At 43.1% G+C, this 27,962-nt stretch overlaps 1 protein-coding gene across 1 annotated transcript; it reads left to right on the top strand.

Annotated features, from left to right (window-relative positions):
- Positions 1–10,762: 10,762 nt before the first annotated feature.
- LOC145401799 (uncharacterized) lies at positions 10,763–17,439 on the top strand. The gene is made up of 2 exons (XM_080273983.1): positions 10,763–12,111; positions 16,761–17,439. The coding sequence occupies exons 1-2, from the start codon at positions 10,945–10,947 to the stop codon at positions 16,917–16,919; spliced, it is 1,326 nt and encodes a 441-aa protein (XP_080130109.1). The 5' UTR covers positions 10,763–10,944; the 3' UTR covers positions 16,920–17,439.
- The last annotated feature ends 10,523 nt before the right edge of the window (positions 17,440–27,962 follow it).

Consider the following 27,962-nt stretch of genomic DNA (forward strand, 5'->3'; position numbering starts at 1 on the left):
AAGGGGGGTAAGAGAGTGGAGGAGGGCTGGGGGTGTGAGGGTGGGGAGGGCACACTAGGTTGGGGCAGACGTCAGGAAAGTTGAGCGGGGGAGTGGGGGGGTCCTAATCTCCAGTGCCCATCTGTTTTAGACGCATCCTAAGACCCTCATGAAACACATAGGTAATTCTGTTGCTTCTTTGCCCACAGGGATAACTAAGTAAGGATGCTGTGGCCCAGAGATGCAAAGAGACAATCTGATCAGTTTGGGAGCGCGATGGGGGGATCGAAGGAGTGTAGGACAGATGCAAGGCACAGACACAAAAGGCGTTAACATGGGCAACATTGTACTGTAGGTTTCGTTATTTCATAGCTGCAGTTTGTGGGACTCGAACCCATGTCAGAGGGTCCAAATGAGGCCTGTACCAGACCTACTGATCTTTGTGGCTCCCACTCTCCTTGCTTGCCTTCCCCATTCTTTTTGCTACCTACCCTCCCTCCCTCCCGGTCCACCTTTTCCAGTCATGTAACTCTCTAACCCACATGCCCCACCCTCCCCTCCCCCTATTCTCTCCCTCTTTCCTTTCTCCCCACACTGGCAGGATAGATGGTAACAAGGGAGAAAGCAAGAAACCAAGTATTCGCATTCATAAGTCTGGCGTCTCATGACACATAAAGGCTGGCCTGGAAATATTATACGAAAAGACGAGATATATCAAAGTACTGGAACCTGAAAAGAAACAGTTGTAATAATTCTGTCCTTGGTGCTGCAGTGACTGGAACAAGTCTTACACGCAGCCTGTTCCATCCATGCATCTAAGCACGTGTGTTCTTGTAACTATCAGACCAATATCTTCTGGCGTTGGTATGTAACTTGCTCCAGAGGGAAGGCAGGGATAGGCAGAGGGAAGGTAGATGGAGAGCAAGACGTACAAGGACGGCAGGGGCGGAGCAGGATGGATAGTGCTCTTCGGCAAAAGGTCACCTTGCTCAGGATCCTTCCCCCTCCGCTATTTCCCCTACCCTACCGATCCCTTTATCCTCGTTCCCATCCTCCTTCATCCTTCAAACTACTTCATCCTTTCTAACTAACCCACCCTTCACATTATTACCCTATTCCAGGATGGAAGATAAAGGTCGCATCGCCATCAGATCTTATAACACTGACCTTTTGTGCAGTTGACAGGCAGCAGTGTACCTGATTTAACTAACTACAACCAACTACACCCTCTCCCACCCTGAAGTAACTAGTTGCGGCAAAAAGGACTGATTTTTAAATTGTTATTAAATAATTCCTTGTTCAAAAATGTTCAGAGAAACATGTACCTGTTTACAATACTTCCACAATTTTCAAAGATCAGGGTTACTGGGCATTTTGTACATGATCTACATAAATGTGTTCAGTGATGATGTGCCGAAGCTGGAGTTCAGTGTTCTGATGCCTGCAGCTCAAAGCACGGAAATATTGTTGTTGCTACGTAGCCACTGTAACTTCTCGCGAAAAAGAATAGAAAACAAATGCAAATGAATAATTTAACCTTGTGATAGCTAACACTCCTTCCTCATTAAAACGATGATTATTTTATGTCATAAGAGTGCTATTCAAAATCTGGATGACAAATTTGAGCGTTGCATTTGTTAAAGTCACTTTTTCTATTCCCAGCCATGTCACTGGTCACCCACTCCCTCCTCCTCTCTCTCCCCCATCGCTACCTCCCTTCCCTAAAACCCCTTCACCACCTTCCCAAATTTCCCATCCTCTCTTCCTACCACTATCCCTACCCTATCTCTTACCCAACCCACTCCGTCACTCATCTCCCTCCCACTCTCTCACTCACCTCCCTCCCACTTTCTCACTCACCTCCCTCTCACTCACTCTCATTGCACTCTCTCCTACCTCTCACTCTCATATTACTCTCCCACCATATCCAAAATCTTTACGGTGTAGTTCGGGGCCAATCACGGTTCATTCTTTATACTGTTCTATTAGTCCACATTTTATTTCGTCTTTTCTAACACTGTCTTTTTCACCCCATCAAGCCTATGACGTATTTAAAATTCTTATCATCTCCAGACGACCTTACTCACCATACGATAGATTTTTAAAACTAAACAGGTTGGATATATCAATCATTTACTCCATCACTAGTCGTCGTCTTTCTAAATTTAAACAAAAAAATCTGGTGTTAGCATCAATGAAATAAAAGTTACAGCTACAAAAAAATTACAGAATAAAAAATTGTCTGTCAATGTTCAGTTGCTGCCTACACAACTTATTTTTATTTTTCCCCAGTTAACAGTACCAGTTGTGTGGAAAAAGTTGTGATATTTCAGGGGACATCCCTGACCTTTAACATGGACTGCCTGTAAGATATAAAAGGTATTAGTTGTAAATGGACTGATTTTAGCAGATTTATCTTCGGTAACTTTACGGTATTCGGTGTGATTTCATTCTCTCTCTCTCTGAACAATCGCCATTTCAGTGATCACTACTCTTCTGAGACCACTACTTGCACCTTTCTATATACTGCAGCGGGCATCACCACCCGTCTAGCTATACACTCTCATTCTTTTTCTACCCAATTCTTAAATGCAACAGATAATCCCAGTGATGTTAGTCATTCATGTGCCCAGCTGGTCATCATCTCAACTGCTTACCTCAGTCTTTCCCTCTGCCTTTGAGTTCCGGTCTCGTCAACGCAACATGACCACGAAACTTGATATAAATAAAACTAATATTGACTTTGCCTTTCTCTTTTCAACTTTCTTTGACACACACACACACACACACACACACACACACACACACACACACACACACACACACACACACACACACACACACACATTCACATATCTTCCCTGAAATAACTTACGAACATAGGCTAGACAAACCCATTTATTTATGTACACAATTGAGGGAGTTACCGGGTGGAGATAAGGAGGGTGGGGCTGGGTGGTGTTGAGAGAGAGAGAGAGAGAGAGAGAGAGAGAGAGAGAGAGAGAGAAGGTAAATAAGGAGTGAAAACAGAGAGCGGCAAAGGAAGAAAAGTAAGAAATGGAGGGAAAAAAAACGTGAGTAAAGAGGAGGAAGCAACACGAAGGAAGTAAGGAAGGCAGATTACAAAAGGAAGGAAATAAAGGAGGAAGGAAGGAAGGCAGAATACAAAAGGAAGGAAATAATGGAGGAAGGAAGGAAGGCAGAATACAAAAGGAAGGAAATAAAGGAGGAAGTAAGGAAGGCAGATTACAAAAGAAAGGAAGTAAAGGAGGAAGGAAGTAAGGCAGATTACAAAAGGAAGGAAATAATGGAGGAAGGAAGGAAGGAAGGCAGATTACAAAAGGAAGGAAATAAAGGAGGAAGTAAGGAAGGCAGAATACAAAAGGAAGGAAATAACGAAGGAAGGAAGGACAGACTGTAAATAAATAATAGGTGAAGGACAGGTAGAGGAGAGATTGCGAGCCGTGCGTAAGTCATATAACCAGAGGGGACGAGGGTTACATGCATGGAGGGAGGAGAGAAGGGGAGGGAGGTAGGGAAAGAGGGAGGGAGAGGTGTAGGGAGGGAAGGAGGAAAACGTCAAGGTAAGAGTAAACAATGAGTCAGAAAAGGGAGGGAGGAGGAAGGAATCAAAATGCAAGAGGACGCGGAGAGAGAGAGAGAGACGGAGTGGGCAGATGGCAGAATGAACGAGGCACGAATGAGTAAGGATATTATACTAATGGTGATGGATGACGGAGAAAATTATATAATAAATCACAAATACCTCAACCTGATGCCACCTTTGCACAGAAGAAAAAAGAAAAAATATAATCCAGGCTATAAACAACGCGGATTTAGTTAAGCGCACCCTGCAAATCGATGACGCTTTTCGTGTCTCAATCTACCTAGGTTTCATGAGACGATAAAACTCGGCTATTGGAAAGCATCTTGAACTTAAAGGGTTGATGAAGACTATTTAACTTCTCAGGGGAATAAAGCTCTCCTAAGCTGGATAAAACTGGCAGGAGACAGCAGGAATAAATTGAAATAACACGCCATTGTGGAAAAAATGACTAAATTACATAGAGACAGAATAGCGTGTTTATCCGTATACCTGTAGTCACGTCATTGCAACAGGCCTTCCCTGAGGTGGGAAAAATGTTCCGGCGGTGACACGCATAAAACTGGAATGACGTCACGGCGGGAAGAGATTGATGGTGATTGTTGCTAACCCTTCCCTCCCACAGGTGTCTACGAAGCTGGATAATATCTGTTGTCGGTAGCAAAAAAAAAAAAAGAAGTCGTACTGAAGGGTATAAATACTGGGAGAGACAAAGACAGAGAGAGAGGAAGGGGAGGGGGAGTCAACGGAGTGCACTTACCATTTTCCAGTTCTGGTTTTCCATTATATTTAGTAACTTTCCAGAATAACAGCTCATCATATAACTAACAACTCTCCAAAATAATAAGTATTTAACCCGGGAACTGGAAACTTGAAGGACGACTAGATCACCGTCAGGTTTGCATTTATTTTTATCAATGAATGTTCGAGGTATGAGTAAGACTCTCTCTCTCTCTCTCTCTCTCTCTCTCTCTCTCAGCACGACGGCGTATTTATGTCGTGTATTCTTGATCCTTCCAGATGATTTTATTCCCAAAGGAGAGACCCTGGTGGTAAAGGGGTTAATGAAAGCTGCATAAAACGCCTCCAGTTGAAAAAAGTATATCCTAAGCTGAATATAATCGTCTGGGTATAGCAAAATAAAGCTTAAAAACCCATCCTCTGGCTGAAGGGGTTAAGTTTTAGAGTGTGCAGCAATGAGACACGCTACACAGGACCAGATTTAAGCCTTACAGGCCGAGGACGTGTTTGTGCCTCTCTTCGTGCTATATCAGGATTATTTTATTTAACTTAAGACTTTTCTGGCTGGAGGGGTTAGCTGTAGCCTTCATTAACCTCAGCATTACTAGAGGTCCGTCTATAGCTTCATGAAATCGTCCAGTGACAGCAAGAACTAGAAACAGGTTAATATTTAGGTCTGCTTAGAAGAAAACAAAGCAGCCACCTTCATTAGTTATCTTAGTTTAGCTTTCAGTGGACATCGCGTCATCTCGGCATTTCATTCTCATCACTCCAATGCAGCTTAGTTAAGTCAAAAACAGCCCTGCTTACTAATTGGTCCTTCCACCTGAGTACATCATTTTATATTTATTCTTACCGCTATCACACCAATCTATTCACTTCAAGAAGAGTGGTCAGGTAGTGAAGGGGTTAATAATGCAGAACCTCTCTACTTCCAATCGTCTCATGCCAAAAGAACCGTCATGTCCTAGCAAAGAATAAAACGAAAATGCGTCATCGGATTGAAGGGGTTGTTAGGAGCGTAACCAAGTAGTGAAGGAGTTAATGTAGGCTGTATCTAACCCTTGCTGTTTGAAGGGTGCATCCTTTGCTGAAAAAAACCGTCTGAAGGCAGCAAGAGCGAAATGAAGAAGACAGCACTGAGCACGGTAAAGTATGTTTATGTCTTGGGAAATGGAGACAGGAAGGAGTGCTGACGTAATGTGTGTGTGTGTGTGTGTGTGTGTGTGTGTGTGTGTGTGTGTGTGTGTGTGTGTGTGTGTGTGTGAGGACCAATTACTCACTGACTTACGTTGTGGGGGAGGGGAAGCAGACTAAGCTGGTTCGGCCATGTGGAGTAAGTGGACCGTGAGGGAGAGATTAAGAGTAAGAGAGTGACGTGGCTGGATATGGAGACCAAGATAGAGAGATAACGTGGAAGGGTATGTGTGGGAAGGTGGAGAGTTGGAAACTGGCTAGGAGTGTATGAGGGTTAGGCGGTTGGAAGGAGGAAATGGAGGCCAGGAATGCGGTGGAGAGATAAGGTGCAAGAGTATGTAAGGAAGTGTGGCAGTGTGTCTTGGGAAGAGGGGGTCGTTAATGAGTAAGGATAGACATGATGCAACAGAAAGATGGATAGGTAAATAAATACGCAGGTAAATGAACAGACAGGTAGGCGGAGATAAATACATACTTAGAAAGATGGATAGATAGATTGTTAGACAGATAGATAGATATACATTAGGGAGATAGATGGGGGGTAGGGCAGACAGGTAAGAGGGTAGGGGTAGGGTGTGCAAATGAAAAGGAGAGGAGGGTGAGTGTATCCTGAGGTGAAAGGGTGAAGATGACGATGGGTGGGGGAAAGGGTAGGGAAAGACACTGAATATTACATGGCGCCGGGAAAAGAGACAGGAGGGAAGGGGAGGAGAGTAGGGGTGGAAGAGGGAGGTAGACGGAGTATGGAAGGAAACAGGAGAGGAGGGGAGTAGTCGAGGGAGAAGAGGTAGGAAAAAAGAATGGAGGGGGGAGGAGGGGTGTGGGTAGTGCGAGGGGAAGGGGTGGGGTGAGGTAGAGGGGAGGGGGAGGGGAAACAGGGAAGATGGTGGGTCAAGGATATTTCAGCTAGTTTCTGGACTTTCTAGTGTGTGTGTGTGTGTGTGTGTGTGTGTGTGTGTGTGTGTGTGTGTGTGTGTGTGTGTGTGTGTGTGTGTGTGTGTGTGTGTGTGTGTGTTACAATATGAAAAGAAAAACTAACACCCTTGACCTACTGCAATGCCTTACTTGGGAATCATAGACATGCAGGGTTTGGCAAGAATGGATACTTATGTGGTGTTCAATGTTTCCTTCATGTGTAATGAATTGTGAAAGAGGCATGGACAGTAACTCTCTCTCTCTCTCTCTCTACACACATACGCACACACACTCAGTGTTCCCGATTTGCCAGGAGGGCAGGATAATTTTTCTCCTTTTGTTTTTGGAAAGGTACAACAAGGAGAAATTTCCCTCATTATGGTTTCGTTGCCCCTCCCATTTGCCACACGAGGCACAGTAGTATAGTATTTCATCTCAGCTCAACCATGGGGACAAAACTGTTGTCCACCTCTGATGGCGGAGCTCTCTGTCAACTCAAGAAAATCACCTGGCGAGAGTATAACTAACTTCCTAAGTGTGCCTCAACAGTGAAGGAGTTAAGAGCTCAACTTTCCAACGCATAAACTATACTTCAACTGTAGTCCTAGATCGTCTCCACTCCTATTAAATTTTAAATAATTTGTCATAATTCCTGATAATACGGAGGTGCGATATCATTTCCGTTAATCCATGTTCAACTGATTCCGGTCGGGTGTGTTAGTCACCATCCACCCTACCTTTTCCTGCTTTAACTTCAACCGCACCATGACGTCTGTCTTGCTTTATTCTTGCTACTCCCGGACGATTTATTCATCTTTAGAGAAACTTTCCGAACCATTGAGATATGTCCTTCGTCAATCCATAAACACCTTCGCTACGAGGAGTAAGGGGAGACTCCTAAGTGGAAGAAAAGCCTGACAGGTAGATTTAATGAAAGAGCGTCCTCGTTATGAATGGGTTAATCACATGTCAGGTCCAAGGCTGGATACGTCACTCTCCTACGGTGTTGTTCACTCCTGCACATCCTTTTTTCATTGTCTTATTACTACCGTTTCCCTTTATTTCTCAAAACCCTTTCCAATTTTCCTGTTTCTCTTTTCTTACATATTAGCATTTTTCTTCTCTCCTTTCTTTACCCTTATACTGTACTGAATGTATCCTTGTATAAACCTGGAACACTGAGGCAAGACAGCTATACGGTAGTTCATACATATGGTGGATATCTTTGTGGTAGGTGGTGGCGACCATCATCCACTCACTTGATGTAGTGCTGCCTACTCCTTCCTTAGCCTTTATCATTCTTTTTCTGTGCCTGCCCTCCTCTCTTCCTATTTCTCCCATCTTTCCTGTCACTTCTTATTGCTTTTCTTTCCTTTACAGGTGGCTTTACATTCAGTGACAAGCCAAATGGTTTCATGTAAGCCAGGAAACCATTTACAACGCTGGGTGGTAACCATATAACCAAACCATACGTGTTCCCTACGTGTCAACAAGTGGGTTGGTGGAGGGTTAGTGCCCCTCCCCGTAAAACAACTAACTCAAAGTCAAATGGCCACCCCTTGCGGGATTATGGCGTCTGGCAATAGATAGATAGATAGATAGGATATCTTCGTCGTTTTACATCTTATATCCCGTACTTCAGTGACAGAATAAGCCAGCACTGCGGCAGCACATTCTTTTCCATGGCAAATCTTACTGCCATGATTTTCTAGTGTTTACAGTATACTACAGCTCGATGGCAGAATAAGACAATACTACGGCTCAACAGCCGTAGTGCAGCACTGCTTCGTGACTAGCACCATAATCTAGTACTAATTTCTTGTGTCATCTCAGCATTTAAGACAGAAAGATGGCAGCTGTAGACCAAGTTAGTCCACAGCCACTTAACCAGCCGCGACAGAATATAGTCCACGAGCCACTTAACCAGAGAGCACCGGCCCGCACACCAGTACCTACCGGCATAATAATCTCAGGCTCCTGTGGCATTCTCAGAGGCTTACAATTGGCTCACGTTGGTAGCAATAGTAACCTTGAACTGTCCCGATCACTTTCAAAATTATTATTATTATTATTATTATTATTATTATTATTATTATTAGCAGCAGCAGCAGCAGTACTAGTAGTTACAGTAATAAATGTAGTTATAGTAACAGTAGTATTAGTGGTAATAGTAATTGTAGTTATAGTAGTATTGGTAGTAGAAGTACGCCTCCAACTTCTCCTCTTCTTTCCTTTCACTTCCGTCGTTGCCTCTACCTTCCCCGTTCGCTCCCTTCAATCCCTCTTCACTCCTCCAACATCTTTTCTCTCTCTCCTCCTCTCCCCCCCCCCTACATTCTCTCCTTTTCTCCCTCCCTCCCTTCCTTCCTTTTCATTCTCTCTTCCTTCCTCCCATCCTCATCATTCTCTCCTCCTCTTCTTTGTCTCCCTCTCTCCATTCTCCCCTTTCCTCCACTCTTTCCTCCTCCCTCCATCTCTCCTCGCATCCAGCAGGGGTTTCTCTAAGACGGCCATTAGCAATAGTGGAAAAAAAAAAAAAAGAAAGGAAAGGAATCATGTACTGAGCTCGAATTCAGCTCTCTCTCTCTCTCTCTCTCTCTCTCTCTCTCTCTCACACACACACACACACACAGTAATGGCATCCTCGGGCCTTGCCTAACACCTCTTCCATGCGATTTATTTTTGGAAATGGCTGGTTAGTATCCTTCTGTACGTTATTTGTGGTGATACTGGAAGGCTTTGTATAACACAGGAGAGGAAAGTAAGCTGAAATAAACAAGGTAAATCACTTAGGAAAAGGCATTAGGGAGCTTCCTTAACCCACGAGAACACCGACCCCTGGCTCCTTTGACTCACTCTCAGCCTAATACAGTCGTTTGCCGTTAGTTCGAAGAGGACACTAGAGTTGATCCGACCATGAGAGGGTTAAGAAATGGGCTAGAGTATTTTTTTTCTCCCCTCAGCCTCTTCCTGCATTGCACCTTTAGCCTTTGCTGTTTATCTCCTTGCCTAGTTTCGTCAGTATTTCCCCTCTCCTTACCAGTTTCGTCATCCTTCCTCTCCCCCTTCGCAACTCTTCCTGCAGACGTAATTTTTGGCATTGTTGCTATCCCCTGACGGTTTTATTTGGCTTAGGGAAGGCCGTTCGTATTCTAGATGTTAACAAAGGCTAGATCTGTGCAAGGAGGTTCGAAATTCTCTCTTAAACTGTATAAAGCTGTGTTGTTGTTGGTGTTCCTGTAGTTGCCTCAGTGTCGCTATCCCGTCTCGAGATGGAAGGAGATACTATACAGGCTACATCATCTGACTTCAGGGTTAATGTTTTTTTTTTTAAATTTTAAGATTTGTCATTTATCATTTATTCCCTTACACCTTCTTCCTTACTACTGTATATTCTTCCCTCTTTCACATAGTAACCTTAGGAGAGACCCTTCGAAACTGGGGAATTAAATATTGCCTTCACTAACGAGGAAATAATCAATATATGAAAATACTCTTCGTTTTCTTCTTTCTGTCCCATTCCTCTCTACATTACGCTGCGTGCTATGTAGTGTGCCTAAAGAACAGTTCAGAGGGCCTTACCCAAGGAATAGGAAGCATTTTTTTATTATATTCGGGGAGAAATACTGATAAGCTATCCTGTCGCTGTTTGCCTCGTGCACAAACGATACGGTTGTGCTCTAAAGTGCCAATGGGAACTTTGGCACATTTATTTAAGCAATCTGCCTCCCATACTAAATCCTTGTTTTCTCACTAATGTTGCTTATATATTTCCAGATCGACAAACATTGTCTGAATAACGTACACAACGACAGAAACGTGTAATACGAGTATGCAAATTATATCTGCGAGAAAGACGTGTTACAAAATCTCTTATACCATCTAGAATGCAGCCTTTAGTTACATGCTTAGTACCCTGTGTGATTCATTTTTAGTTCCTGAAGCGTAATCAATCCCATGACTGGAGGTCTGCGTGATGAAGGAGGTACTATGTAAGGTTATATGGCAGAAAAGGAGGTAATGGAGGTTGCAGTGGTGTGTGGTGGCGTGTGTGGTGTGATGAGGTTGTGGGTGGAGGGAGAAAGGTGTGGCAACATGTGAGGTGCTGGTGGTGATCAGTGTTTTTAGTGTGGTGGTCGTCCCTGCCTGGCTTCCTCACCGGGAAACTTGCGACATGCTGGAAGTGGCTAACCTCACAATCATGCAACTGAGTGTGTGGGGCTGGGTGTGGGGTGTGAGTGTGTGCGTGCGTGCGATGGTGTGCGAGTATATATAGTGAGGTGTGGGCGTCGGCTGGATTTGTGTGTGAGAGGACAGCGCCGAATGCTGGCCAGCTAGTGTCAGTGGCGGCAGGTCGGGGCGCGCGAGGTAAGGTAACAGCTGCAGTCACAGCCTGGCTACAACGCCAGTAGGGTGGCACACACGCAGCGCCAGGAGCCAACCAGGGATCAAGTGGTGAGGTCAGCGGCGGCAGGTTATACAGTGACGTCACAGCAGCAGAGTCCAGTATGATGATGGCACCCATTGTTGTGACGGCGCCGGTTGGCCCGCATCAGGAGTCCCGTCCAGACCTGACCCGAAACATCTTTGGTTTTGGTCGACGGAAGAAGAGCAAAGAGAGCACCCCGCCTCAACCGTCACCACCACCGGCAACACCCACACCCAAACGTAAGGACGCTGTCAGCCCCGTCATGCTCAAGCGCAAGCACCTGAGGAAGGTACGACTGGCGCCGCTGTTGCAGTTGACGACTAACAAGGGTAACGACCAGCAGCAGCAGCAGCAGCATGAGACGCCCGCCACTTCGCCCTCCGTCTTCGAGGAGGAGCTGGCGGACCAGGAGAATCAGTCACCCAACGACCCTGCCTTCTTACGTCGTGCAGCACAACGATGGCACCGTAAGACTGGCGTGACGCAACCGCCGCTGTTGCTGCAGCCCACGGTGACGGTGACGCCCTCTGACCCGGTGTGGTCAACCAGTCCTAGTCACCAGTCGTCCTTCAGACGGCGGGTGTCCCCAGTGCCTAACACCTACCTCCAACAGTCTCCCTTCCTCTCCACCCCAACTTCCCCAGTGTCAGGGGGCGCCTTCCTCCGCCGCAGCACGCAGTACTCCTCACTGAGTCCTTCACACCGTCATGTCTCGCCTGACCCTACTTTCCTGCGGGGCTCCCACTCTTACTCCTCCCTGGGGCTGCTCCGTCCCCAGTGCCTAACACCCACCCAAATCTCGCCACGGGCTATGAGGAGTGCCGGCTCGGGGGTGTCACTGTCTCGGTCCCCTTCCACTTCCACCAGCGATGGTGGCAGGGGTGGGCCGGTGGTGTGGGGCGGCCCTCGTTGCGGTGCTCTGGATGACACTGTGGCTGCGGCGGTGCGGCGGCAGCAGCTGCGGGAGCAAGCGGGGGAAGGGTTGGCGGCGCCACTCCGTCGGCTCAGCGTCAAGATCCGCAGGTCTCTGCGTCGTTCCTCTCGACCCTCGTCTCCCAAACCCACCACCTCCCTCAAAACCTCCGCCTCCTGCCACAGCGACCTCCTCCGCCTGGCCGAGGAGCCAAGGAAGGGAGTCCCATCCAGCCCCACCCTGCGTCCCCACAACACGGGCACCACTACCTCGCCTCCCACTCTCACCTTCAGCGACATCTTCCTGGAGGAGCCGATACTGGCACAAAAGTTTGTACGTAATCCCTCACCTCCTGCAGACCTGCTCTGTTTCATCCTTACCACTTTCCAGAACCACTCCAACAAAAAAAAAGTCTGGTGTTTTATTTATTGTGTGTGTGTGTGTGTGTGTGTGTGTGTGTGTGTGTGTGCCAGAAAACATACAGGATTATGGTCGGCAGGAGAGAAATCGAGTAATGGGCGACTTTGATGAGCACAACTGGGTCATATCACCTGCTCTCACTGCCATGTCGTGCAGAGGAAGACATGAGCAGAGTGGATGCGGGAGATGGATGTGATCTGTGAGTGGATGCTGGATGGAGTTTTATGAGAAAGAGAAGCCTTGGGTCTGAAATCTGCGCCTGGGTAATAGTGAGTGGGAGTGAGAGTAAAGTTTCATTGACATTCAAGTGGGGTGAATGGGTGACAGTGAGCATGACTGTTGATGATGGTGAATATGAGTGATATTTGAGTGTGACTGATGCATGAGTGAGAGTGACCGTGGTTATGAGTGATGCTTGAGTGAATGATCATGACCATGAGTTAAGTGTGAGCATGAGCGATTTCTGGGTGTGACTGAAGCTTGAGTGTGAGCAAGGATGAGTAACAGTAATAGATGAGTGGGCCTGCAGCGTGAATGAAAGTGGGTTCGGCGTGGTAGGTCAGTGGGACTGCAGCGTGAATGAAAGTGGGTTCTGCGTGGTAGGTGAGTGGGACTGCAGCGTGAGTGAAAGTGGGTTCGGCGTGGTAGGGAGTGAACGTGACAAGAAATTCTCCAGCAATTTTATACGTATATGTTGTAGAAGTTCGACTCTCAGAACAGGTTGAATTCCAGCAGTCCATCTTAACTTGACACGCATATTGACTTAAATCCTAAAACTGACATTCTTTATGGAGATACTGATCGACCTATCCCGATTGTGTTTTTAATGACATGTTGCTGTTGTTATTGTTGTTGCTGTTGTTGAAGTCCGGTCTGCCTAACTAAGAAGACCCGCTGACAGCAGGGAATAACTAGACAGCACTTAGAGAGTGCATACCTCCGCCAACGCCTATACCAAACAACTCAGATCACCTCCAAAATTTAATGAACTCTTCCCTGGCCCATGGCCCACGTATCCACGAATTTTAATTGAAATCCATCGATAATTTATGGAGACATCTTGTGGACAAACAAACAGGCAAACAGAGGTTAATACATAACCTTCTCCAACTCCGCTGACGGAGGTAAATATACTGTATAGGGTGGTTCCATAGGTTGTGCCTGTCGGTGGGTCTACGTGTTAGAACAATGAAGACTGTTTTAGTTACTTCAGCCCGAGGAGGTCATTTCTATTTCACTCGTACTACGCCCGTATGGTTTTAACTTAAGAAAACCTTCTCGCACTATTACTCCTCGAGTCTGGAAAGTCTGTCTTATACTGAACAAAATTGTCTACAGAAAGCATGAATGAACTGACTAAAACGATCTAGGATTGAAGGTCTCTCCGCCTAAAAGGTACGCTGTGTCTTTTGGGAATCAATGAATACAATATAATCGGTCCACATTATCTAAGTCTACGCATGAAGTGCAATGCCCTTTAGTTTCACTGCAACAGTGAACACACTGAGCTGAGCTTGCCTCTTCCTGCATTACACAAAGTTTACATGACTGCCACATTGCTCTCCGACGAAAGTTGGTAATTTTTAATCCATCCATCCATCATCTAATCCCATGTCGCCCCATGAGGAGCGTAGGAGCCTGGGGGTAGGCAAGTTGGTCCTAACATTTAAGATGAGTGACCAGCCTCACTCATCCCTGAGTGGCATTACTTGCTGCTAAATTTGATGGGAGTACCAAGAAGGTTGAGAGGATTCATTTTGTTGCAGCAGTCTTAGCCCCTTCAACCCCATGACATAGGCATATTGTTTCAGTATATTCCTGTTACCTCAACATATAATTTTTTTAAACACTGATGAAACATATGTTGTAACACTGTTAGAATGTCTCGATCAACCACGTCACAGCCTGATTTAGCTCCTCAGGCTGAATGAAATCGTCTGAAGGTAACTGAAACAACCTTTTGAAATATGTCACAGGTCTGAAGTGGATAAAAGTGATGGCGTGAGGGTGCGGGTGTGTGTACCAGATGTCTTACAAGCGGCAGGCCTAAAGGTCTGACGGAGGCAAGGCTGATGGGCGGGATGCTGGCTGGGTTTTTGTAGGGATCATGGCCAATGCTCTCTCTCTCTCTCTCTCTCTCTCTCGTATGCTCGTACACACACACACACACACACACACACACACACACACACACACACACACACACACACAAACGCACCTGACTCATATCCAACACGCGACCACCTTCAAAGAACACGTGATAGCCCTTGTTTACGCTGGAGCGGATGCAACGTCAGACAGCCTGATACGGTCAGCTGATTGTGAGGCGCTTGTGACAGGAAGCAAGGCAGCCACAGCTGCTTGAAACTAGAAATTCTAGGTATGAGTTAAAAAAAAAAAAGCAAGTTGTAGGACGCTTTCTTACTGGTCTAGAACATTTCTAAACTACCCAAACTGGAGTGGAAATGCCGTCATCCTATCTTTGAGAATCGCCTTTTCATAGTAAGTTATATTTATGCCTACCGACAGCACAAGAATCACTAAGGCAGGAAACTGCTTAATCTTAACATTCTCGGATTTGAAGTTGCACAACCCCATCTCCCTTTATCTTACGGTACAGTCAGCTGTTATCACCCCCTCCCTCCACCACCACTGCTCAGGACTGGATGGAGTGAGGAGACACTGGATTGATTCCCTGATTTAGTCAAGATGAATGCCCTTAGTTCATACTTCCTGCCTTTTAAAAGCCACTTGTTTAGCTGTTGGCCCTGTGTGCCTGTATGTTAATCATCATACTGGCGTCACTGAACTAATTACGTAGAATCGTGATACAGAGTTCCTGCTAACCTTCCAGTACCTTCTGCCCCTATCCTTGACCGCAAGGGAGTCGTAGCCCCGAGGTTTTACGCAGGATAAAGACCTGCCGCTGATGACACAGTTTTTTTTTTTTTTTTCCAGACTGCATGAGTAACACTCATCGGGAACTGTTTGTCGTGACACCTAACAAAGCTTTGAACTGCCACCCTTATTCGGTGTTAATCCCAGGTTACGGTTTCCCTCCAGCCAGGGGTACGGGTACAGGGTGAGCACATAGATGAGCTCAAACTATGACTCACGAGGGTAAATGTCAAGCACAGTACAAAACTAGGGGTCGCTTCCAAACACAATTGACTCGCCTCCCAACGAATTGATTCCCCAACATAGTTATCTTCACTGAGTAGGTATGGGGCTCACTAGAAAGCAGTGAGTATAGAGGTGGTCTTAAGAAACTACAGTACTGATTACTCTGGTGGTTCAGTATGGAGAATAATGCTCAACTCCTTTACTACGATGACGTGTTTTTCGTTTTACTCAGGATACCGCCACACGCTTATATTCAAGTTAGGAAAAAACTCTAACAGTAATGGGAATATCAAAAGCTGTAGCTAACCCCTCTCAGGCGAAACATGTCCTTTAAACTGAAAACAACTGTCTCTAGACGGCAAAAATTAACAAAGTATAGGTCATGGGACTGACGAGGTTAAACAAAAATTTTCAGCAGGCTATTGTATCCAACGCATAATTTTCAGTGTTCACTAGACAGCCTTGACTACGAGTTTAACATCCTTGTTATGCAACGTTTCTGATCAGTATTGCCTAACCAACAGCTTGTCGGCGTTTCGCAACTGCCCTTTGACTGCAGTAATGCAGTACCTAGATGTGTAATAATCTGATGCAGTACAAAATTACACTGATGAAAATTACTGCTGCTACTACTACTACTACTTATAATAATAATAATAATAATAATAATAATAATAATAATAATGCTGATGATGGTAATAATAATAATAACAATAATAATAATAATAATAACAGTGCGGAAGCGAAATTAAAAAAAAGAATATATATACTGTAAGCTTCCTAGACAATGAACGCCGTATAGGCCTACAAAAAAAATTATCAACTGTCTCCCAGATACTCGTATGTGTACTGTAATTTGGTCATGTTTTTAAACTTCAGTCCTTGTAAATAATATTGCAGATTTCATAACATAATACCACAACACGTTAAAGGTAGTATAAGTAAGACGTTCAATGGCAATTATTCTAGATCAATTTTTGTCTCCGAATGAGTCCTGTCACGAAAACAACTGTAGTCCATATATGCCAGATAAAAAGCCTGGGGAACATTAGGTTAGCAGATTTTTAAGACAGTGAAAATAGGAAGGCAAATATCGGCAGTTGTTGGCGGGATTTGGGTATGATCAGTTTCAACGGAGTGTCTGGTCTTTCACTAGCGATGCTTATATTCATCTGGTGGAAATGTAAGGATTATTATGCCTGTTTTACTGACATTTATTTTATCGTGATTCTGAGTTCATTTTTTTTTTTTTTTGGTCATGGCGTCGTTTTTTTTTTTCTTCTTCTTCTGGAGCGTCCTGTGTTAGTATGATCACTGACATTTATCTGATCTGTGTGTGTTTCTTATGTTTTATTTCTGTTTGGAAAGGTTTACTTTTATGTTACCTCTCTCTCTCTCTCTCTTTACCAGGCCCACTAACCCTGCCCTATCTTCCACAGGCCATCATGTTCCCGAGTGAGGCGCGGCCGGAGTGGCACCGACATCTGCGTCAGGTGCTCAACAAAGCAGGCCAGCGTATATTTAAGAAGCCAGATCCCCACGACACCACCATCCCAGAGAACCTGCGACACCAGCTCAAGCACATATACGTCTACTAGAGCCACCAGTATCCTCTTCGGCATCTTTCGCTACATCTTCGCAACTGTTCCTGCATCTCCTACGTCTTTCGAAACATTATTTTTTTTTTTTTGTCCCCTTCATCCGCCAGCGCTCCTCTGCGTCACCTGGTACTCTCCAGCATCTGCTCCATCGATTAACATACCTTCGCTCCAGCTTGTAGTATTCTGCGTCTACTGCATTCACTCCATTTATGGTTATTTTCACATCTACTACTGTCCACCGCAGCGTCTCCTAGCATCGAAGACGTTCACGGCAACAAGAGGTGTCAGCGTGCGTGACTGTTTACATCTGTATCTACTTCCTCTTGGACACCATCTTGCTTCATCATCCGTTTCTACTTTAGCTCTTTAAATCTGTCACAACGTCTTATTATAGCGACAGAATCTACTGGTAAATCTTCTGGTGCTTCCACGTCTCTTAAATAATTTCCGCTGACACCTCTTAGCTTTATTCAGGTCCTACTATACGCTTCCACATTTGCTTCTCATTGGTGTCTTCTCGGCTTCACTCGATTTACTTCAGTTTACCCATCCCACTCAAGATAACTCATTCATATTACTTTATGCATCTCATTCGTTCGTTCATCCATATTAGCTCATCCATCGTAATAATATTCATCCATCTCATACATACTCATCCTCTGCATATGCGGCATTCATACACAGCATTCATATTACTTCATACACATCGTACATATTAATTCATATACATTATGCATTAGTTCATCCCATACTATTCATTTCAAACATATCCACATCATTCATATTGCTTCATCCACCTTATACAGATCACCCACGTTCGTTCATTCATCTTTTCATAATGCAATAATTTTCTTCAGTGTTATCAATACTTCCACGTACTCCACCTTCGCACTCACCTCTCCACATCCCACTCACTCTTGCATCACAGCATCATCCACTCCTCAACAACCTTTAATCGTGTCAAATCATCCCTCTTCGATTTTATTTCTCTTCTTATCTTTATCGAACCCTGCTCGCTGTACTGTCTTCTATTCCAGCTTTCTCTCACTCATAGTATTTAGTTTTCTCTCATCCTGATTTGCTTTTTAGCTTTTTTGGTCTATCTCTTTCCCATACTCTTTCGTCCAATTTATATTTCAGCGCTCCTGAATTCCTCTATTTGACTTTCAGATTTCAGCTTCTTATTAATTCTTTTTTCTTTTTCCCCTCGTGGCCTCTTATTTTCACTCTGTCTCTCACTCTTCCCTCGTCTGCCTTCACACAATGTAACTTCCGAAATATCTGTGTAAATGTTTGTGTGCGTCAGTCTATTTATGAAGTTAATTTGAGTAATTTATTCTTCCATATTTCATTTGTGATTCAGTTTTAGATTTTTTTCAGTGTTTTACTTATTATCACACTCGCGAAATCTTTCATCTTCAGTATGCATAATTTGTTTTTCTAGTGAAAGAATTGCAAGTTTCGAGTGGCAGTTCCTTGATGATTGTAACAGAGTCTATGGGATGCAGGCCACATTGTTCGCCGAATTCTCGTTGGCTATTCTTCCTCAGCGATTTCCCTTCCTCCTACTGGCTTGCATGCTGGTTGTCTTTCTAACATTGACGCAATTTTGCATCAGTATATGAGGCTGATAAAGTGCAGGGCAATAAATAAATCGCTAAGGAAGAACGCTACGATGTCTCCTAGGTCAACGGGAATTCGGACCTTAAACCTCCATAACGGTTGGTAGCGGCATTGTAACACCAAGTACCGCTGATAATTTAAGCCTACTTTACCATCGTCCGCATTCTCATTATTTTCGTACTTTCATTAAAAATTATTAACTATTTTACAAACACCCCGAGACTGTACGAAGTTTGAGTCAAAGAAAAAAAAGTGGCTAAAGAGTATGTTTTATTTTGAAGCGTAAGAGAAATGGCGCCAAAACCTCCCGTGTACTCCTGAACCAGTTCTACCGCATCGTACAGCAGAGTAAGCCGTATAAAACATTGTTTTCACTTGGTAGCAGTACGACAAACGCATCTAGACCTGAGAATCTGTATATACTTAGCATCTATTCTCAGTGTAGTAGCATTCATCGGTGCTGCCTTCGTTGATGTGCAGAAATTAGTGCCAAGGCAAGAGTCGGTTCAGAGTACAAGACTGGTTCCCTTTCTCTTACCAGCTGCTGTGTGTGTGTGTGTGTGTGTGTGTGTGTGTGTGTGTGTGTTTTAACCCCTTCAGTGCTGTGACGTATTTTTTGTTATTCTTTTTCTCCAACCAATTTTTATTCAACTTAAGAAGAATCTACAGTAGCGAAGGGGGGATAGTGAAAGCCCAACTCCCATCTTCCTTGAAAGATTCTCCTAAGCTGAATAAAATCGTCTCGAGGGACCAAGAATCAACTCAAAATCACGTCACCCGATTCGAGGATTTAAAGTGCCTTCGAGCTGGTGGGTGTACCTGTAAGAAGCTCCGGTGGCCTTCTATGTGCCTTCTAGGTGTTTCTTAGACGGAGCCGCTGCCTTGACACTCTCCATCACTCGCCCGCCCAAAACCACCAGAGACCTTTCATCTGCTTTTACTCTTTCGGACATTTAAGAACCATGCAGTTTATATCAAAATCCTTGCTTAGTTTGCGAAGTTCCTGGTGTGCATTAAAAGGCCGACATTATGATATTACTAGCACTTCACCACAAAACTGAGATTCAAAAACAAACTTAGGACCAAATCACTGTCGTTACTTACGCTTGTCAACGCTAGAAGGAAAGACGAGTACAGATCTTTCCATATACTGTAATTCCTGGAGAGAAACGACAGGGAACTAATGTATATATGTTTATGAATCGACATACAATATTGTTTTATGGTTGTTCTCATTATTGTTACCTATGACAAATTTTCAGGATTCTTCTATTTTCCAATTTAGTGGTTTTTGTGTGGGTAGTGAGGAAGGCGTGCAATGGCCGCGGCAGGATCTCAGGGATAATCGTATGTAAATAAATGATACTATGTCATAATTCTTGGCCAACACTTCATTGTATCACTTACCATCACTCACCTGAAAAATGGAAGATGTGTTTCATTACTTGTTGTTATTCGGAAGTGATAATGATTTTTTTTTTTAATAATTTAGATTTTTTGTATCACAAAGTACTTTTAAAAATTATACTGATGGAACGAGACTTCTCAAAATATTTCAGTAATAGTTTTCAGTAATTCTGATGTAAACAAATTCACCTGTATTATCATGAAAATAAACGTGATTTCTAACAATAACATTAGGAATTTCTCATCTCTTGAATGCTGTATATATACGTATATAGCAATATACAGTATTTGTATTAACAGGTTGTGAATTATTTATAATGTACCTATAAATTGGCAATAATGGAACTATATGTACTCCTAATAATGTAAGTTATTACTCATTATGTTTGATGTATTCAGCCATATTAAATGAGAACGGATAAGTGTACAGTTAAATGTCATTACATTTCTCTTAGCTATGAAAATAGCTTTAAAGAGCAGATCAGATTTATAATTATGTACTTTTATCTAACGTATGTGGAAGCCACTCTTTTAAGTACCACACAATGGGGACAAAAGAGTATCATTCATAGCTGTTTATGGGCGAAAGTAACATTGTCTCTAACTTTTTTGTCTCCCACTGTGTGGAATTTTATGTATATTGCGACACATGGCAGTTGTTATATCCACCACTTCATCAGAGTTCATTAGTTTGGTACCCTCAGTGGTGTTAAACAAAAGAGATCAAGCTTACGTGATTTAAGCTCGAAATGTGAGACTGTGCTATACTTGTGATGCCTGACTGAATAAAGTGGAGCTGCTGTGAGCTTGTCTTGAATCTGCCACTTCCCGCCGTATTTCAGTGGATATGATGGAAATTCCCAGGAAATGTGGGTTCCAGACAAATCACACTGACCTTTGCAAGAGCAATCTGATCCCGGCATGAATTACATGGTTGGCATCTATCTGGATACGGATGCGCATACAAACCTATGATACTTGCCTGTTGTAACTCAGATTTGTTTTCCCAGAAATAAGTAAAGACGCGAGAGGATTCTGCACACTTTTTTTTTTCTTTCCCCTTCCTGGGCAAAACAGATAAAATCTACAATAATCTTCCTCTCCTGAGCACAGGCGGATTAACCACTAGGCTGCAGCTTAGGCCTCCCATCCTTGAAGGGGCCCCAATATTATATATATATATATATATATATATATATATATATATATATGGGGGGGTAAATAATGAAAACTCCAGCAGCTGGCATCATACAACGTTCAACCATGGTCATTAAAATCTTTATACTGGGCCTCTTACCCTGGATAATGGCCCCCCTTATCTAGTTCAGCCTCGGGACCCCCAGATAGGTTGATCCGGCCCTTGCTTCTAACACTTATCTTTGTAATAGGAACGAGAGACATGGGAAAAGACTGCACTTGCCTTTCCTTGTGTCCTTTTACGCAAAAACAAATCAAGAGTCATGACTGGAAACTGATCCTAAGTTTGTTGGTGAATCTGGCCCCAGTGTGCCGACAAAACCTATCAGCAGATGAAGAACCTGTGATGTATGATAATGAGCGGACAATGATCTCAAGTGGAGCAACTTCTCGTGGCGGCCACCAGGATATATCAATAATCATCCAGTGTAACTTGGCTCTGTTGACTGTGCAATAGTGTGGGAATATCGCACAATATGTATACTAATGAGGAATAAAGATATGATTCCCTTTGTAAATTTTGTGTCACTGTCAGGCCTTGTTACTATCTGTCAATCTATTTACAGTGTGACGCCTTAATCTAGTAAGGGGTGATTACTAACAATTTACCTCGAAGTCATCCTGGTCTCTGCCTTTAAGCTGTCCTTTCTCCAACTCACACACACTCTTACATATCTCTCCAACCTCTCTTTATCACATCCTCGGTTGCCCCCTCCCCATTTCCCCCCTCCATCATAGTCACAGCCTCTCATTCTCCATCCTCTCCACGTGGCCAAACCATCTCAGAGTATTTTTCCTTGTTACAGACCCATCCGGGACTTTTTCATTTTACTCTTGCCACTAAACAGACGCCTGACTGCAGCTTAAGGGAACTGTCTGCCAACAAAGGGGTTAAGGAATGCTGTATCTAACCCGAGCTGTTTGAAAAGCCAAGAGGCCATCACTGAATTATTTGATAGGTAATGAACTAATCACAAAAGCAAGAGAAGGGCTTGAGAGTGCTGGTCCAGGATAATTTGTCACCTGAAAAACACATTAACAAGATAGTTAGAGAGATGTATAATCTCTCGACTAACATAAGAGTAGCATTTCATTACATGGATGAAATGATGAAAAAAATGATAGTGCCCATGATCCGCACCAGGTTGGAGTACGCAGCAGTAGTGTGGTCCCCACATAAAAAGAACAATATAAATAAGATCAAGGGAATACAAAGAACAACAACCAAGATGGTCCCTAGCCTGCCAGATCTGTTTTACAAGGAAAGGCTGGAAAAACTAGACTTGTCTTCCTTAGAAGAAAGGAGAGGGAGGGGCGACATGATTATAGTGTTCAGGGCCAAGATGTGAGTAGAAAAAATTGACATATTTGTTTGTAGGGGATGGGAGAGTAACAAGAGGATATGGAATGAAACTGAAAAGACCAAACTGCTTGAAAGGTATCAGAAATACAGTATTGTTTTGCATATAAATGCACAGACCAGTGGAATAGCCTGGGCAAAGAGATCGTCCAGTCTAAAAACTTAAACGAGTTCAAAGCAAAATCTGACTTACCGAGAAACAGAGACAGGACCCCATGAGCATAGCTCATTTCCTGTGTAATAACTGAAATGAAACTTAAACAAACTAATCACTGTCCTGGCCGAGATTCGATCTCGGGCCCCCACGCATCATACGCGCGCATGTTACCACTGAGCCAAAGAGAGGATCCCTGCTTTGCCTCTAAGCAATGCAGGCTTTTATATACCCCATTACACCTGTATATCACAACTAGGTAAATACACAAAAAGCACACACACACACACATATTCAATCTATTCACTGTTTATTCTCACAGTCCTCAAGCTCCTCTTTTAAACTGTTCACATCATGCTAGGGGACACCCCCAGCATGAGAACCACTAGTATAGATATTCACATCTGCACAGTGATGTAACACCAATATCACGTGCAAGAGATGGGTGGGAAATAGCCATCGCCTCCACCACACACGTAAAGGATGCATCAACCTAAGTCAAAGTGCACCATATTTATTTTTACTAGGATCACCGTATTACAATTCTTAATAACATTTTTTTTGGGGGGTGGGGTGGGGTGGGGGGGTCAAAAGTGACAAATACTGGGTGATGTCTCAGAAGTACCCCATTATAAAATTAACAATTCCTTCCATCTTATCACTAGACTGGAGTTGGTCTGAAAACAGCTGCCATGATGACATGGACTGCATCACCCAAAGTTCAAGTATGGTACACCATAATCATCCTAAATATGATCTCTGCATTACAGTTCCAAATAACAATTAGTATTTTTTTAAACCTAGTGACAAATATTGAATGTTGTTTGCATGAAAAGTTGCATAAAGCCAGGCATTGCTTAATACAGATCACCCTGAAGGAGATGGATAAGAAATAGTCACTACAATAACAAATGTTGCATCACACTAAGTGAAAATGTACCACAGGGTAAACTCACCATTTTGGATGCAGTTTTCATATGCATGCACTCAATATGCACCCCCCCACCCAAAAAAGTTGGAATGTGATCACAGCTGATCATTCAGACAACCAAGTTCATTGTTTTAGTTCTACTTTATTACTTTGCTTCTTCTTTTTAAGAAACATCCAAAAGCAAGCATATTGGAGCAGCTGCATCTGATATGGCAAGTTTACTCTAATTTTTCAAAATATAATCTGTACATTACAATTCCAAAACAACACTTAGTAATCCTTGAACTCTTTAAAGTGAGAAAAAGTAATTGGTACTGTATTGTAATAGTAATATATCCAAGGGATGGTTGGTGTTTACTGCTCATGTAATGCCACTCAGGGATGAGTGAGGCTGGTCACTCTCATCTTAAATGTCAGGATCAACTTGCATTGCCCCGGTCTTCTACGCTCCTCATGGGGCACCATAGGATTGGATGATGGATGGATGGATATAAGATCAAGAAGAAGATATATCTGAGCAAATCTGAAGGAGGGAGGAGGTGAGATAGGCCAAGGAGTAGGTGGAAGGATATGGTGTATGTGTGCGAGGAAGAAAGGTATGAAGTCGCTGAGGCCAGGGGACTGCCAAGAGATTGAGCTGGCTGGATGAATGTTGTGAGAAAAAGCGTACGATCAGGGATTTGGCACTCTTTTTTAACGAGACAGCGTCCAGACTGACTCTATCGGATACGTTTGTGTGAAGCTACAGATCGTGGTGAAAAACTTGGGCTGTCTGAACACTGCTACTCCTCACCCTGCCCTAGGGTGGGAGAGAAGGTCTGGATGATGATGATGATAAAATCAAGAAGACCATTCACAACAGCTGATCGTCACTTTCATGATGACAAGTCCTAACCCACCAACTCTGTCCCCATGTGAAAATTAATATCTGCCACTGAAGACCACTTTATACCTGTTACTGGTCAGCAAGTCTTGACACATATAGTACTGTATTGTGCAGCTGTAAACAGAAAGTCATCACCTTTCGTAGTACTCATTTGCCAGCAATATTTAATTATTTAAGGTGCTATACAATTACAAAATACACTAGTTTAAGGTGTTTTAGAATACTGTATTGGCAAAATTGTCTTAAATCATCTCCAAATTCACTTTAAACATGCAGACTCTAATGTCCTGTGATGCTCTGGGGTGTTAAAAAGGGTTTTTAGTCCAATATATAGTTATATTATGGCTCTGGAAGTCCCCTTTTAGGGAGTTTCAATATTACACAGTAACTTACTGCTCACTGGTGTCCAAGTGATTTCATTAATCATCATCTAATCCTGTGTTGCCCCATGAAGAGCGTAGGTGCCCAGGGCTAGGCAAGTTGGTCCTGATATTTAAGATAAGAGTGACTGGCCTCTCTCATCCCTGAGTGGCATTACATGAGCAGTAAATCCCAGTAACTCCTACAAAAGAAAAGGACTTATTGTATAAGTATATATGTGTACATAGGGGGGGTGGGAGAATCTCAAGAAGGCAAAACACATACTTCTGGGAATATTTTGCATTTGCTCTTCCACAATATTAAAAAAAAAGAAAAAAAAAAAAGAAAGAAAGAAAGAAAAAAAAGTCATTGTGGAACAATCTGTGTGTTTTATTCACTCTGAACTTTGTATGGTGGCAACCATCATCCACCCCCTTGATGTAGTTCTGTCTACTTCTCCTTCACTCTTATCATTCTTTCTCTGCGTCTGTCCTCCGCACTTTCTATTTCTCTCATCACTCCTGACACTTATTTTTTTACTCTTCTCTCCTTTTCAGGTGGCTTTACAATGAGTGACATATATATATATATAGATAGATAGATAGATAGATAGATATAGATATATATCATTTGAAACAAAGTCCACTGTATGAGAGAACTTGCTCACTTAGCCCTCAGTTCAGCAAAGCTGAAATCTGGTACATCAGTGTCTGCTATAAAGGTTTATTGTGAAGACAGTACTGTAGAAACACAAGAGAATCTGATAATTATCAATTCCAAAAAGAGATAAAGAGGTACTGCTTCATCAAACTAAATCATAAAGGTCTTTTACAGGTAACCTTGAATAAAAAATAAAAGTACATTAAAAATATTACTGATGAGTGAGAGAGAGAGAGAGAATTATAAACAAAGATTACTTTCCATCTCCACTTCTTCCTGAGAAAGACCTTTACCTTGTTTGCAATTTTTATTCTTTTATCTTAAGTTTTGGAATTATTTTCTTCTGAATAACACCAAGGGCCCTTGAAAGGTTCTGCAAATAAAAAACAAAAACTGCTATTAAAATACTTGAATACAAGGCCTACGGGGACTAGGAATGCAATTGAAGAGTTGAGAGGAAGGATGGGACTTGAATGTATTGGTGCTGTGATGAGGTAGGGTAGACTGAGATGGTTTGGGCATGCTGAGAGGATGGGGGATGACAACTGGATGCGCAAAGCGAGAAGTGTGAATGTCTGATTGTAAAGGGGGGTGGGTGGAAGACACCTGGGATGAGGTCACACTGAACCTCAGAGATAAGGGACTGAACAGGGAGGCCAGAAGAGACTGAAGAGCATGGAAAGCTGCCATTAAGTGGCCAAAGCTGATACATGCAAGTAGGCTGGAACCTTTATAAATAAGCAATAAGATCATCACAATCTTCATGCCTGCCTCTCACCGAGGAACCTCCTTAACAAGGGATGCTATTGACAAACGACTCCAAACTACCATGTCCTCATGCCTCTCTCCCTGTCGCTTAGTAACTCCTCTTCCTTCTCACTCACTGACACACTGTTCCACTCTCTTCCACCATTTCACACACGGTCTTCCTTGTTCTACATTATCCACAGTGTACTTTTAAACACTTTCACTGACACCCTACTGACAGTATGTGCACGGTGCATTTTTAAAAAATAAACTTATTCCATCAACATTTCCCTTTATCCATTTACTAATTTCACATCCTACTCCTATAGCTACCCTTTTTTCCATTCAAAGTAAAATACTGTACGGTAATCCCTCTCCAACCACTGTTTTGTGCAGTGGGAGTATTGTAACCAAGGAGGTCTTGCCTAAGTGACATATTTGCTGCTGCTATAAGGCTCAAATTGGGAAAAGTTGTAAAATACCATCTCAGCATTTTTGCAGCACCTCAGTTTGGATTACCTTTCCTAGAAGTCGTATCCCACCCGCTCGTGGTGACCTCGCAGACACCTTGTTTTTTAATTCCTGTTCTTTGTTTTTTCAGTTTTCTTCCCCACCCTCCCCCCAAATTAGGGTGGCACAAATGGGGGTGGTACTACCTGGATTTATCCTGGGTAGTATTGATTATACTTTTTGCTGTTGTTGTCACTGTTTGTTTTTTATTTTTATTTATTTATTTATTTTTTTGCAAACCATGAGCAAACAACACCAGTACCCTCACTGATGTCAGATATCAACGATACTAAGTCTAATCTTGAATCTCTAATGTCTGATATTAAGATCTGGATGGCTAGGAGGAAACTTAAGCTGAATGATGGTAAAACTGGGATCATCATCATCAGAGGAAACTGAAAGGGTGACGACACTGATATTGCCCTGGCTCTGAACACTGGCATGTCACAGCTTCATCCAGCCAGTTATGTTTGAAGTTTGCATGTTTATTTTAATTCAAAGTCAAACTGCAAAGAACATACGAATCAAACTGTCAGAGGGTGTAACTTGCATATCAGAAATCTGTACTCTGTGAGAAAATCTGGTGTATGGACTATTTTTTTATTTTGTTTTCCCTTCCTCTGTTCTGTTAAAAATATATATATATATATATTAATGTGTTTTAGCCATAGGTGGGGTGAATACTGTAATTTTGGGGTACAGTTTACAAAGTGTGATTTTTTCAAGACTAACATTTGACTTTTGTGTGTGTGTGTGTGTGTGTGTGTGTGTGTGTGTGTGTGTGTGTGTGTGTGTGTGTGTGGTGTGTGTGTGTGTGTGTGTGTGTGTGTGTGTGTGTGTGTGTGTGTGTGTGTGTGTGTGTGTGTGTTATTTATAGGTTTTAGGTTTAGTTTACCTTCTTTTACAGCTGTTACCCTATTTAGATTGGCTTAACAATTGCATCATTAAAGCGGGGTATACCTGTTTAGGTTATATTTTATATATACAGTATATACACTCAATCCTCATAAATCGCGTGTTCATAAATCATGGATTCTTAAATCACGGCTAGGTGGCCGTCAGACTGCCGGCAACCTTAAATCACTGTTAAGTCACGAAAATCGCGGACCTAGGCACCCAAGTGGGCCTTTTCCGAGGAGAACCATAAACCGCGGCATTCAAACTGAAAATCGCAACCCAACAACCAATCACCGTGCGTCCCTGGT

Source organism: Coenobita brevimanus, chromosome 6 (genome assembly GCF_032717465.1).
Source record: "Coenobita brevimanus isolate Jiangsu-jjx chromosome 6, ASM3271746v2, whole genome shotgun sequence".
In the NCBI taxonomy this organism is placed as follows: Eukaryota; Metazoa; Arthropoda; class Malacostraca; order Decapoda; family Coenobitidae; genus Coenobita; species Coenobita brevimanus.